Source organism: Saimiri boliviensis, chromosome 6 (assembly GCF_048565385.1).
Source record: "Saimiri boliviensis isolate mSaiBol1 chromosome 6, mSaiBol1.pri, whole genome shotgun sequence".
Classification (NCBI taxonomy): domain Eukaryota; kingdom Metazoa; phylum Chordata; class Mammalia; order Primates; family Cebidae; genus Saimiri; species Saimiri boliviensis.
Genome location: NC_133454.1, coordinates 132,767,261 through 132,778,509, shown reverse-complemented (window position 1 = coordinate 132,778,509; position 11,249 = coordinate 132,767,261). Strand labels below are relative to the sequence as shown.

At 65.3% G+C, this 11,249-nt stretch overlaps 1 protein-coding gene across 1 annotated transcript in view; it reads left to right on the top strand.

Moving 5' to 3' along the window:
• The first annotated feature begins 803 nt into the window (after positions 1-803).
• MUC5AC (mucin 5AC, oligomeric mucus/gel-forming) overlaps positions 804-11,249 on the top strand; it is a 36,300-nt gene continuing 25,854 nt past the window's right edge. The window contains 16 exon segments of the mRNA XM_074401940.1: positions 804-876; positions 2,268-2,345; positions 3,151-3,210; positions 3,504-3,765; positions 4,113-4,227; positions 4,512-4,602; positions 5,360-5,469; positions 5,578-5,791; positions 5,877-6,002; positions 6,563-6,680; positions 6,854-6,992; positions 8,061-8,171; positions 8,626-8,695; positions 8,784-8,921; positions 9,000-9,164; positions 10,388-10,482. Of these exon segments, the coding sequence (XP_074258041.1) occupies positions 804-876; positions 2,268-2,345; positions 3,151-3,210; positions 3,504-3,765; positions 4,113-4,227; positions 4,512-4,602; positions 5,360-5,469; positions 5,578-5,791; positions 5,877-6,002; positions 6,563-6,680; positions 6,854-6,992; positions 8,061-8,171; positions 8,626-8,695; positions 8,784-8,921; positions 9,000-9,164; positions 10,388-10,482 (1,965 nt within the window).

Sequence of the window (11,249 nt, the reverse complement as noted above, 5' to 3'; positions counted from 1 at the left end):
CCCTTTCCTGCCATTCTTCCCACAGGGGTCCTCCTGGGTGGACCGTCCACGTGGGCAGTGGAGCTGCTGACCTTGGCTGGGGAGTGTACGGCTTCCTGGGAGGGAGAGTCTGGCCCCAGTGTACAGCCACACACCCGTGGTCTGGGTGCTCATCACACAAGGGCACCTTCTTAGCCAGAGCCCCCATCAGGCCCAAGACTCACTGGGACCTTTCTGTGCTGGGACCAGTCAACAGCTTCCTGTCTGGTGGGTACTGAGCACTCCTGGATCCTGGTGGCCAGAGACCATTATGTGAATTGAGCTGGCCCTGTCTGCCTGGGGCCAGGAGACAGAAGTGCAGGTGGACTCCTGGGCAATGCTGGGTGGGAGCTGCGTGGTGGGGGAGGGGCTGCTGCCAGGAGTCCCTCTCCAGGGAGGGTGATGCTGGCTGGTGCCACATCAAGGGGAGCATGTGGCCGGCTTCAGGGATGCCTGGGCTTCCCAGGCACTGGGAACTCACAGGCTGCCCAGGGAGAGTCCAGGGTCGGGTATGTGGGGGTAGCTCTGCAGGCCAGGGCTTGGGGGAGCCTTGGAAACTGGGCCCTACCCGGCAGACACGCCCCTCTCCGCCTGCCACCAGCCACTGGCCAGCCCACAGTGAGTACCCACTGTTTACTTGGGTGAGGGGGAAGCACAGGCCCCGCCACGCCCATTCATGAGAAGCACGGGCTGGAGCCGGCTCTGGGGCTACAAAAGGCTCCTGCCACCTCAGGTCCCTCCTCAGAGGCTGCCAAGGGACGGGGACTCCTCCTGCCGTCCACGCGATGGGTGTTGGCCGGAGGAAGCTGGGCCTGCTCTGGGCCCTGGCTCTCGCCCTGGCCTGCACCGGGCACACAGGTATGGCTTGCGCCCTGGCCACTCCGATAGTCCTGGGTGGTGCGGTGCCGAGTGGGCCTCGGGCAGCTCCGTCTTTGCCCTGGGTTCCAGCAGGCTGCCAGTGCCACGGACGGCTCCCAGCAGCATGGCCTCTGCTGTGGTCCCGGCCACCAATAGGTAGTTTCCACCTCGTGGGGGTGGGAAGAGACCTCTGGGCTTCAGGGACCTCTGAGGCTGGGCTACTTCCTGAGGTGGGGAAGCAGGAGCTCAGGTCTCTGGCTTCCCCTCCCCGCCTGGATTCCTGCACCCCTCCCCAACAGGCAGCAGCACCCACAGTAGCTCCGGCAGTTCACAGCCCCCAGGACCTGGGCAAGGTGGGGCATCAGCCCCAGGCATCTGCCCTTGGACACCCCACACATGCCCAGTGCACCAGCTCACGCTCCCTGTCTGGGCCTTGATGGGGGTCTCCTGGGGGTTCTCAGCCTCTGAGTGGGGATGTGATGGTGAAGGCCACAGGAGAAGGGTTTCACCCCCAGCCTGAGGCTAAGAGGGGGATGGGGGAGGCTCCAGGCCCTGTGGTCTGGACAGTCCCTCGTTGGGCCAGCAGCTCCCTGCCTCTGCTTCTGGGGGACACCTTGTCCCAGGATGGGTCTGCTGGTGACCATGTGCCCTTGGGGAGATGCCTGGGGCGGGAGTGGGTGCTCCTGGGCTCCTGGAACAGCCAGGCAGGGATCTCAGCACCGCAGAGGTGGCCGCATGGCCCAGCCAGGTCCCCTGCCCAGCCCTGTCCCCAGCCTCTGGCCCTCTGCGAGGCAGTCCCGGAGCAGGAAGAACCCCGTCGGGACCTGGCCCACTGTCCCTTATCTGCACTCCTCCCATCTTAGCCCAGAAGCCTGAATTCTCTCCTGGGGCTGGGCCTGCAGGGCTCAGAAAGTGCGGGCAGGCCTGGGGCCAGACTGGGTGAGTGAGGCTCAGGCAACAGTCTCCACCTCCCGCGGGGGGCTTGCAGACGCTAAGGGCCGCCACCCACAGATCCGATGTGCTGGGTCCTGCTGGAGGCAGACACCTCCCGTGGCTTTGACGGCCCCAGGCCCTCAGTGGGGTCCCTGCACTGGCAGGAGCCAGGGCCTGGCATGGGAATGAATAGATGGGGATGCCAGATAGAGGCAAGGGTCCCTAACGCCACCTGCTCCATGGGGCCGGGCTGAGGGGATGCTCCTGGAGGGTCGGACTCCTGAGTCACATGGACGGAGGCCCCCAAGGACCCCTGATCCAGCACAGAGCGAGCCCTCGCCGCCGGCCACCCCCGCACTGTGGCCTCCTGTCCCTCTGGTGTCCACGGTGCGTCATGGTTGCAGCCTGAGCTGCCCCAGCCGCCTGCATCCTGGCTCAGCCCCCTCGTCTTCCCACAGGCCACGCCCAGGATGGCTCCTCGGAATCCAGTTACGAGCACCACCCCGTCCTCCCTCCCGCTGCCCAGGGGCCCGGCGGTGAGTCTCAGCATCCGACCCCCATCCTAAGCCCGTCAGATTCCACCCTCCCCTTGTGGCACGGCCCCAGGAGGCACTGGTCTTAGGGTGACTGCCCGGCTGGCCACCGCTGAGGACCAAACCTGGGGGAGAGGAAGACACCCCCATGTCCACGTCCATGGCCCTGGTGGGCCACACTGCCTGCTACCCCCCGGGCCAGCTCCCTGCAGGGCTCTGGCTCTGAAGGGGCTGCAGGGCAGGGCAGGCTGGCTGTGCCGGTGTCCCCTCCGGGATCTGGAGGTGGGTCCTGCCTTGGCGTCCCCCGTTCACCACCTGACGCTTTAGCAACGCGTGGGTCTCCCATGGCGTGGATGCCCCAAGTGGCTGGTGCCGGCGGGAGCTGGTGGAGGCAGGCGAGGGAGGCCAGAGCAGGAGCTTCGGGCGGACCGGGGGTCTCAGACTGCATTTCTCCGCGTCGGGCCAGCCCAGCCTCATCTCAGTGCCCAGGAGATTGTCTTGAGCGGCTGACACAGACTGAGGGTCTGAGGCCTGTGGGGTGAGAGCTGGCCACCGCCGGGGGCTTTTCCACGGCGGCAGCGGGAGGACTTAGAAAGTCACGGAGAACACAGGCGTGCGGCCACAGCACACAGTGTGCAGACGGTGTGGGGGTGGGGGATGGGGGTCCAGGTCCTGACGGAGTCCAGAGTCAGCCTCGGGGGCGGGAGCCGGGACCCGCAGCCTCTGGGATGTCTCCTCTGGGCTGTGGAGCCTCTGCTCCCCCCGACTTGGGGCCTCGTGTGCACCCTGCCAGCCGCTGTTTCCACAGGGGTCCCGCTCCAAGGGGTGACCGTCTTCCCGCCTATGAGGACCGTCCCCGTGGTAAGAGGTGAGTGGAACCCCAGGCCCGGGGGTGAAGGGGTATAGCTTTGCTGAGCTCCTGGCTCAGGCCTGGGGGTGGCAGCTGGAGAGGGGCCCCAGCTTTCTGGGTGCCACTGGGGAGGAGCTGGAGAGGGCCCAGCACCTCCCTGCACAAGCTTCCGGACTTCCCAGATGCAGGAGGGGCCCCCAGGTGCCCCGTCCAGGATGTGGAGTACGGGGCAGGGGTGGGGGATGCCGGGCAGAGGCGGGAGGCGCAAGGCGAGGGCGACACCCTCAGACCCCACACTGCTTCCCCAGCAGCCTCCAACCCGGCGCACAACGGGCGTGTGTGCAGCACGTGGGGTGACTTCCACTACAAGACCTTCGACGGCGACGTCTTCCGCTTCCCCGGCCTCTGCAACTACGTGCTCTCCGAGCACTGCGGCGCCGCCTACGAGGACTTCAACGTGCAGCTGCGCCGAGGCCGGGAGTCGGGCTCCCCGACGCTGAGCAGGGTCCTCATGAAGGTGGACGGCGTGGTCATCCAGCTCACCAAGGGCTCCGTCCTGGTCCACGGCCGCCCGTGAGCCTGGGCTCTGGGAGGGCGGGGGCCTCTCAGGGTGCGGGGATGGCATTTCTGGGTGTTCACAGTTCATCGCAGGCCTGGGAGGGAGGTGGACCTCTCGGCAAGCCCCCGAGAGCAGAGCTAGACATGGGCCCCCCTGGTCCCCCGAGCTGGCCCACCTTCCCCACCTGGGATCCCCTTCCTAGCTCCTTGTGACCCCAGAGCTCCAGAGGTCACTGTCCCCATGCCAGACATGACTTCACAGTCACAATGACCTTGTCACACTCGAGGCTGCGGGCACCTTCCCCGCCTGGGGTCTCTCCTCACCGTGCTCCCCAGCCCCTCAGCCTCGCCTCCCTCTGCAGGGTTCAGCTGCCCTTCAGCCAGTCTGGGGTCCTCATTCAGCAGAGCAGCAGCTACACCAAGGTGGAGGCCAGGCTGGGCCTTGTCCTCGTGTGGAACCATGACGACAGCCTGCTGGTGAGGCTGGTGGGGGGTCCTGGTGTGCACCTCGAGAGCTGGCCTGCTCCGCAGCCTCTCTAGAGGGGGTGGAAGGTGCCCTGGGCCCCGTCAGGCTCGGACCCCACCGCACACAGCAGGCGAGAGCAGGGGCCCAGGCACCAATGGGAACCTGGGGTCTGTGCCCCCAGGATGGAGACGGCTTGCCGGGGGGGGTCTCCTTCGGGGGCCCCAGCCCCTCCCCAAGTCTCCCCTATCCACCTGCCCCTGGTGGGGACGCGCATCTGATGTCTCCCCCTTTACAGCTCGAGCTGGACACCAAATACGCCAACAAGACCTGTGGGCTCTGCGGGGACTTCAACGGCCTGCCCGGGGTCAGCGAGCTCCTCTCCCACAGTAAGCCCACGTGCCGTCGGCCCGTCCCCGGCGTCCCCGGGAGCTCCGTGTCCCAGAACCCCCAGTTGTGTGCACATCCACCCTCCGACACGCCAGACACACACGTGCACGGGCACGTGCACCCAAGGCAGGGTGCAGGCGGGCAGCAGATTGCCCGGGGGGCCCCTTGCTCTCTGTGGCTGCTCTGGGCAGTGAGCCCTGACTGCACACCCTCACCTGAAATGACAGAGCTGCCCAGTCTTAGCCTTAGAGTCTTTGCACCCAGGCAGCGGCCTTGCAAATGTGACCTGCTCTGGCCAGGGCCCCACGCCCCGCCTCCCCTGCCAGGCCCAGGAGGCCCCACTCAAGCCCCGGTATGGGGTGACCCTCTATGGGGAACTGAGTCGGCCTGGTGTCCAGCAGCCCTTGGCGAGGCAGGCCAGCACTGGGGTGACCGGGCTCTGTCAGGAGACTGGGAGGTGCTTGGGCTCCAGCGGCCCCTGCTCCCACAAGCCCGGCAGGCGGAGACCGGGGTCCTGGGTCCCGTGGCCTCAGCCAGCGGCACCCTGTGGCCTGGACACTGGCCTCCTGGGCGCTTCCCCTCATCACTCCAGACCCCCCGAGGGTCCCGTGGCAGCATGTATGGGGCGGCCAGACGGGGATAGCCAGGACAACTCAGGCATCCTGAGGGCGCAGGGGCCTTCTGACCCCGCCCAGGGGACCTGGGCTGAGGGGTACCGGGACCTGCAGGCAGAGCCCACCCCTGTGCTTCCCGCAGACGCCAAGCTGACACCCATGGAGTTCGGGAACCTGCAGAAGATGGACGACCCCACGGAGCAGTGTCCCGACCCTGTCCCTGAAGCCCCGAGGAACTGCTCCACCAGCTTTGTGAGCCTCGGAGGGAACGGGGCCCCGGCAGGGCAGGAGGAGGGGCTGTGAGTCCGGGAGCCAGTCCGGGTCCCCCACAGGGACTCACGGCTGCGGCCTTCGCCCCAGGGCGTCTGCGAGGAGCTCCTGAGCAGCCGGCTGTTCTCCGACTGCACGGCCCTGGTGGACGTGGGCAGCTACCTGGAGGCCTGCAGGCAAGACCTCTGCTTCTGCGAAGGCAGCGACCCGTCGGGCTGCGTCTGCCACACCCTCGCCGAGTACTCCCGGCAGTGCGCCCATGCGGGGGGCGCGCCCCAGGACTGGCGGGGCCCGGACCTCTGCCGTGAGTGCCCCGGCCCCCTGTCCGCCATCCCCTCTGGCAGGGAGGGCAGGACGGTGGGCATGATCTGTCTCTCTGCCCCCCGCAGCCCAGATGTGCCCCCACAACATGCAGTACCACGAGTGCCGCTCGCCCTGCGCGGACACCTGCTCCAACCAGGAGCACTCCCGGGCCTGCGAAGACCACTGTGTGGCCGGCTGCTTCTGCCCCGAGGGTGAGGCTCCTGCCCCGGGAAACGGAGGCTCTGGGAACTAGGGGGCTGTGCTCCTGCGGCCAAGCCTCAAGGGAAGGACCCCAGCCCCAGGTGTTCCGGGCCCCTGAGGCTGGCTGAGGCCCTGTCCTGAGTCCCTGAGGCTGGCTGAGGCCCTGTCCTGAGTCCCTGAGGCTGGCTGAGGATCCTGTCCCTGGCCCCTGAGGCTGGCTGAGGCCCTGTCCTGAGTCCCTGAGGCTGGCTGAGGCCCTGTCCTGAGTCCCTGAGGCTGGCTGAGGCCCTGTCCTGAGTCCCCGAGGCTGGCTGAGGATCCTGTCCCTGGCCCCTGAGGCTGGCTGAGGATCCTGTCCTGAGTCCCTGAGGCTGGCTGAGGATCCTGTCCTGAGTCCCTGAGGCTGGCTGAGGATCCTGTCCCTGGCCCCTGAGGCTGGCTGAGGATCCTGTCCCTGGCCCCTGAGGCTGGCTGAGGCCCCAGCTCACTGTAGGGCTGCCATGTCATTCCCTTGCTATGCCCCTGCGTGGACACAGTGGGGACGTCTCACAAGCCTGCCTGAACCCCGCAGGGATGGTGCTGGATGACGTCGGCCAGACCGGGTGTGTGCCTGTGTCGCAGTGCGCTTGCGTCTACAACGGGGCCGTCTATGCCCCGGGGGCCACCTACTCTACAGACTGTACCAACTGGTAGGTCCCGGACTCCCTCCAGGCCCCCAGGACGTGCTCTGGGACAGCCCGCAGGAACTGCCGGCCTGGGCTGCGATGCAGGCAGGCCGGGGTGAGACCTCCTCCTCCTGATGCGGAGGCTGAGACTGGTGTCCCGGGGCCGATACCCACGTGGCACCGTCTCTTGCCCTCAGCACCTGCTCCGGAGGCCGGTGGAGCTGCCAGGAGGTCCCGTGCCCGGGCACCTGCTCTGTGCTTGGAGGTGCCCACTTCTCGACGTTTGACGGGAGGCACTACACAGTCCATGGGGACTGCAGCTATGTGCTGACCAAGGTACAGCCTGGGTGCACAGCGCTCACCAGACGGGGTGGGGATGGCCTGGGTGTTTGCCAGACAGAGGGGGGATGGCCTGTGTGTTCGCCAGACAGAAGGGTTACAGCCTGGGTGCTGGGTGCTTGCCAGACAGAGAGGGGATGGCCTGGCCACTGTGCGCTTGCCGGACAGAGGGTGCCCACGGCTAAACTCCCATAGGTTCCCCCATCCCAGGCTGTGTGTCACTGCCACCCCGGGGGTGACCCTTGGGAGTCCCTGACGGTGAGACCTCAAGGAAGCACCCCAACTCCCCAGTGCTGGTCCCCACGGGGCCATGGGGGTTGCAGATCAGAGCCTCCAGCACCCACCCAGCACCCTGGCCCCCAGCCAGCACCCAGCTTTCCAAATCTTGAGCTGTTTATTTAACAGACTTTACTGTTGAGAATAGAGTTAGGTTTAAAGAAACTGAGTACAAGGTACTCCCAACCCATCACACGGTCTCCCCACACCCAGTGGGGATGAGACCCTGCACCCAGCACAGTCTCCCACCCGCACCCCTTCCTCACCCTCCTCACCCCTCCCTCGGCCTCCTAACCCCTCCCTCACCTTCTTCACCCCTCCCTCAGCCTCCTCACCCCTCCTTCACCCAGCCCCTGGCAGCTGCTGGCATTTGTGCCTTCTGAGCGCTGCCTTCCCAGAGGGTCCTGTGGTTGGCGTCACAGAGTGTGGGCTCGCCGACTGTCTCTCCCCCAGGGTGCACGCCAAGTCCTCCGTGTGCCTGTGTGTCCCCATCTGGGGTGCTCCTGAGCACACCTCTCTCCTGGGGCCTGGGATGGTGGAGTGGGGGTTTCCAGGGAGGGAGAGGAACACAGGCAGGCTGTGGGTGCAGGTGGCACATGAGGACCCCCAGGGATGGCTGCGGGTGCGGGAGGAGTGAGGACCCCAGGGAGGGCTGGGAAGAGTGTGAGGACCCCCAGGGAGGGCTGTGGGTGTGGTGGGGTGAGGGCCCCAGGGAGGGCTGGGCAGAGTGTGAGGGCCCCAGGGAGGGCTGGGCAGAGTGTGAGGGCCCCGGTGTGCCCTGCCCCGCAGCCCTGTGACAGCAGCACCTTCACCGTGCTGGCCGAGCTGCGCAGGTGCGGGCTGACAGACAGCGAGACCTGCCTGAAGAGCGTGACGCTGAGCCTGGATGGAGCGCGGACGGTGAGTGGGGTCTGGCAGGGCAGCCCGGGACGGGGACCGTGACTGTCTCCTCTGAAAGTTGACCCTGCCCGGGTCCCTCTTCCCTGGCATGAACAGCACTGGCTGTGTCTGTTACTGACTGACTGTCCCTAAAGGGAACGGCTCAGGGTGGGTGTACCCTGGCCGCCATAGCTGACCTAAGGGACCCCAGGCAGGAGGGCCTAGGTGGGCGCATCTGCGGCCAGCATGGCTTCTCCACTGAAGTCAATTTCTGCTTAATAAATCACTGTTTTGAATAAAAAGCATGGTCCTCACAGAAAACTCAGAAATTCAGGGTGAGCATGAGGCCGGCTTGCAGGACCCGCAGCTGCAGGCAAAGGCCTCCGGGCACCTGCGGGCACATCTCACGGCCTCCGGGGGTGGGGCTGGCTGTGGGAGCCTGCCCCGAGCTCACACGTCTGCCCGGCCGCCGCAGGTGGTGGTCATCAAGGCCAGCGGGGAAGTGTTCCTGAACCAGATCTACACCCAGCTGCCCATCTCTGCAGGTGAGGGCGGCCGCCTCCTCCCCACCGCGGGGCCTCCTGGGGTCCTGCCATGCGCCCCCCACAAAACGCTTGTCCTATGTGTCCTCAGCCAACATCACCATCTTCAGACCCTCGACCTTCTTCATCATCGCCCAGACCAGCCTGGGGCTGCAGCTGGACCTGCAGCTGGTGCCCACCATGCAGCTCTTCGTGCGGCTGGCACCCGAGCTCCGCGGGCGGACCTGCGGTAAGAGGGCCGCCTTTGGGCCGGCGCTGACCCACTCTGCCGCGGCCATCGTCCTCAACCCGCCTTCCCCGCCCCCAGGTCTCTGCGGGAACTTCAACAGCATCCAGGCCGATGACTTCCGGACCCTCAGTGGGGTGGTGGAGGCCACGGCCGCGGCCTTCTTCAACACCTTCAAGACCCAGGCCGCCTGCCCCAACGTCAGGAACAGCTTTGAGGACCCCTGCTCCCTGAGCGTGGAGAACGGTGAGTGCGCGTGTCTGTGTCCGCCGGCGCCGCTCCATGCTGGCCGTGGGGTGCCGGTTCACCCGCTTCCATCTGGCGCTGCGGGCAGCGTGGAGGCCGGTGAGCCAGGCAGGGTGGCTCGCGAAGGGGCCCTAGGACAGGCTCCCGGAGGGCACCTCACCCGGCTCACGTGGAGCCTCAGGAATGTGGGGCCCCTGCCTCAGGGTAAAAGACAGACAGAAGTTACCGTGGGCCGACATTGACCCTGACCGTCCACCCCGGCGCTGGACAGGGCGGTGGGGACCCGGGGAATGGATTCACCCACTCACTCACTCAGTCAGTCACTCAGTCACTCACTAATTCACTCAGTCAGTCACTTACGCTGTCACTCACTCATTAATTCACTCAGTCAGTCACTCACCAACTCAGTCACTCACTCGCTAACTCCCTCCCTCCCTCCCTCACTCACTCACTCACACACTCAGTCACTAAGTCACTCACTAATTCACTCAGTCAGTCACTCACTAATTCACTCACTCACCCACTCACTCACTCACTCACGCTGTTACTCACTCATTAATTCACTCACTCATCGACTCAGTCACTCACTCACTCACTCACTCACTCATCCACTCACCCACCGACTCAATCACGCACTTACTCACCCATTCACTCAGTCACTCACTCACCCACTCACCCACTCACCCACTCACTCACCCAGTCACTCACTCACTCACTCACTCAGTCACTTACCCACTCACCTGCTCACTCACTCACTCACTCACTCACGCAGTTACTCACCCACTCTCTGTCATTGACTCAGTCACTCATTCAGTCATTCACTCCACCCGCGGAGCTCGGGCGGCAGCCGTGGGGATTTGGGATCCCGTCTCACTGGTCGTGGCCGCCTTCCCTCCTTCTTGCAGCCTGGGGTGCCGGGGTCCAGCAAGTCCATTGGAGGGGTCGGGAGGGCCTCAGCTTGTCTGCCTACAGTGGTGGTCACTAGCATCCCTGGAAGGCGGTGCTGTGAGAGGCTGTGAGGGGCTGGATGGGGCATGCGGGAAACCAGAGAGACCTCCGCTCCAACATCGTGCCCTGTACTTGGGGAGCTTTCCCTTGGGGGTGGTGCCACATCGCCCAGGCTGAGTGTGTAGCAGGATGAAGTGCCCAAAGTCCACGCCACGGCCAAGCTGGGTAGGTGAGTGTGCCAGCTGACCCTAAGCCTGACCCTCTTCTGTCCACAGAGAAGTACGCTCAGCACTGGTGCTCACAGCTGACCGACACTGATGGCCCCTTCAGCCACTGCCACGCGGCTGTGAACCCAGCCACCTACTACTCGGTAACATCTGCTGTTCCTGGGCTCAGTGGGGCGCCGGCCACTGGGCCTCATGGCTGCCTCTGGAGGGCTGCGAGGCCACTGGGGGGCTCAGCAGGCAGGACCAGCCTTTCTAGGCTGTGATGGGCACCGAGGGCTGGGACTCAGCCTGTCCAGCTCCATTCCCCACATCCCCACTCACCCATTCACCCACCCACTCACCCACTCACCCACTCACCCACCCATTCACACATTCACTAGCTCACCCACTCATGCATTCACCTACCTACTGACCCACTCACTCACCCACTTACCCACCCTCTCACCCACTCACTCACCCACTCACTCACTCACCCACTCATGCATCCACCCACCCACTGCGTGCATTCACCCACCCACTCACCCACTCACTCACCCACTCACTCATCCACTCACTCACTCACCCACTCATGCATCCACCCACCCACTCACCCATTCACCCACCCACTCACCCACTCACTCACCCACCCACTCACCCATTCACCCACCCACTCACCCACTCACTCACCCACTCACCCACTCATGCATTCACCCACCCACTCAGCCACTCACTCACCCACTCACTCGCTCACCCACTCATGCATTCACCCACCCACTCACCCACTCACTCACCCACTCACCCACTCATGCATTCACCCACCCACTCAGCCACTCACTCACCCACTCACTCGCTCACCCACTCATGCATTCACCCACCCACTCACCCATTGACCCATTCAGTCACTCATGCATTCACTCACTCACCCACTCAC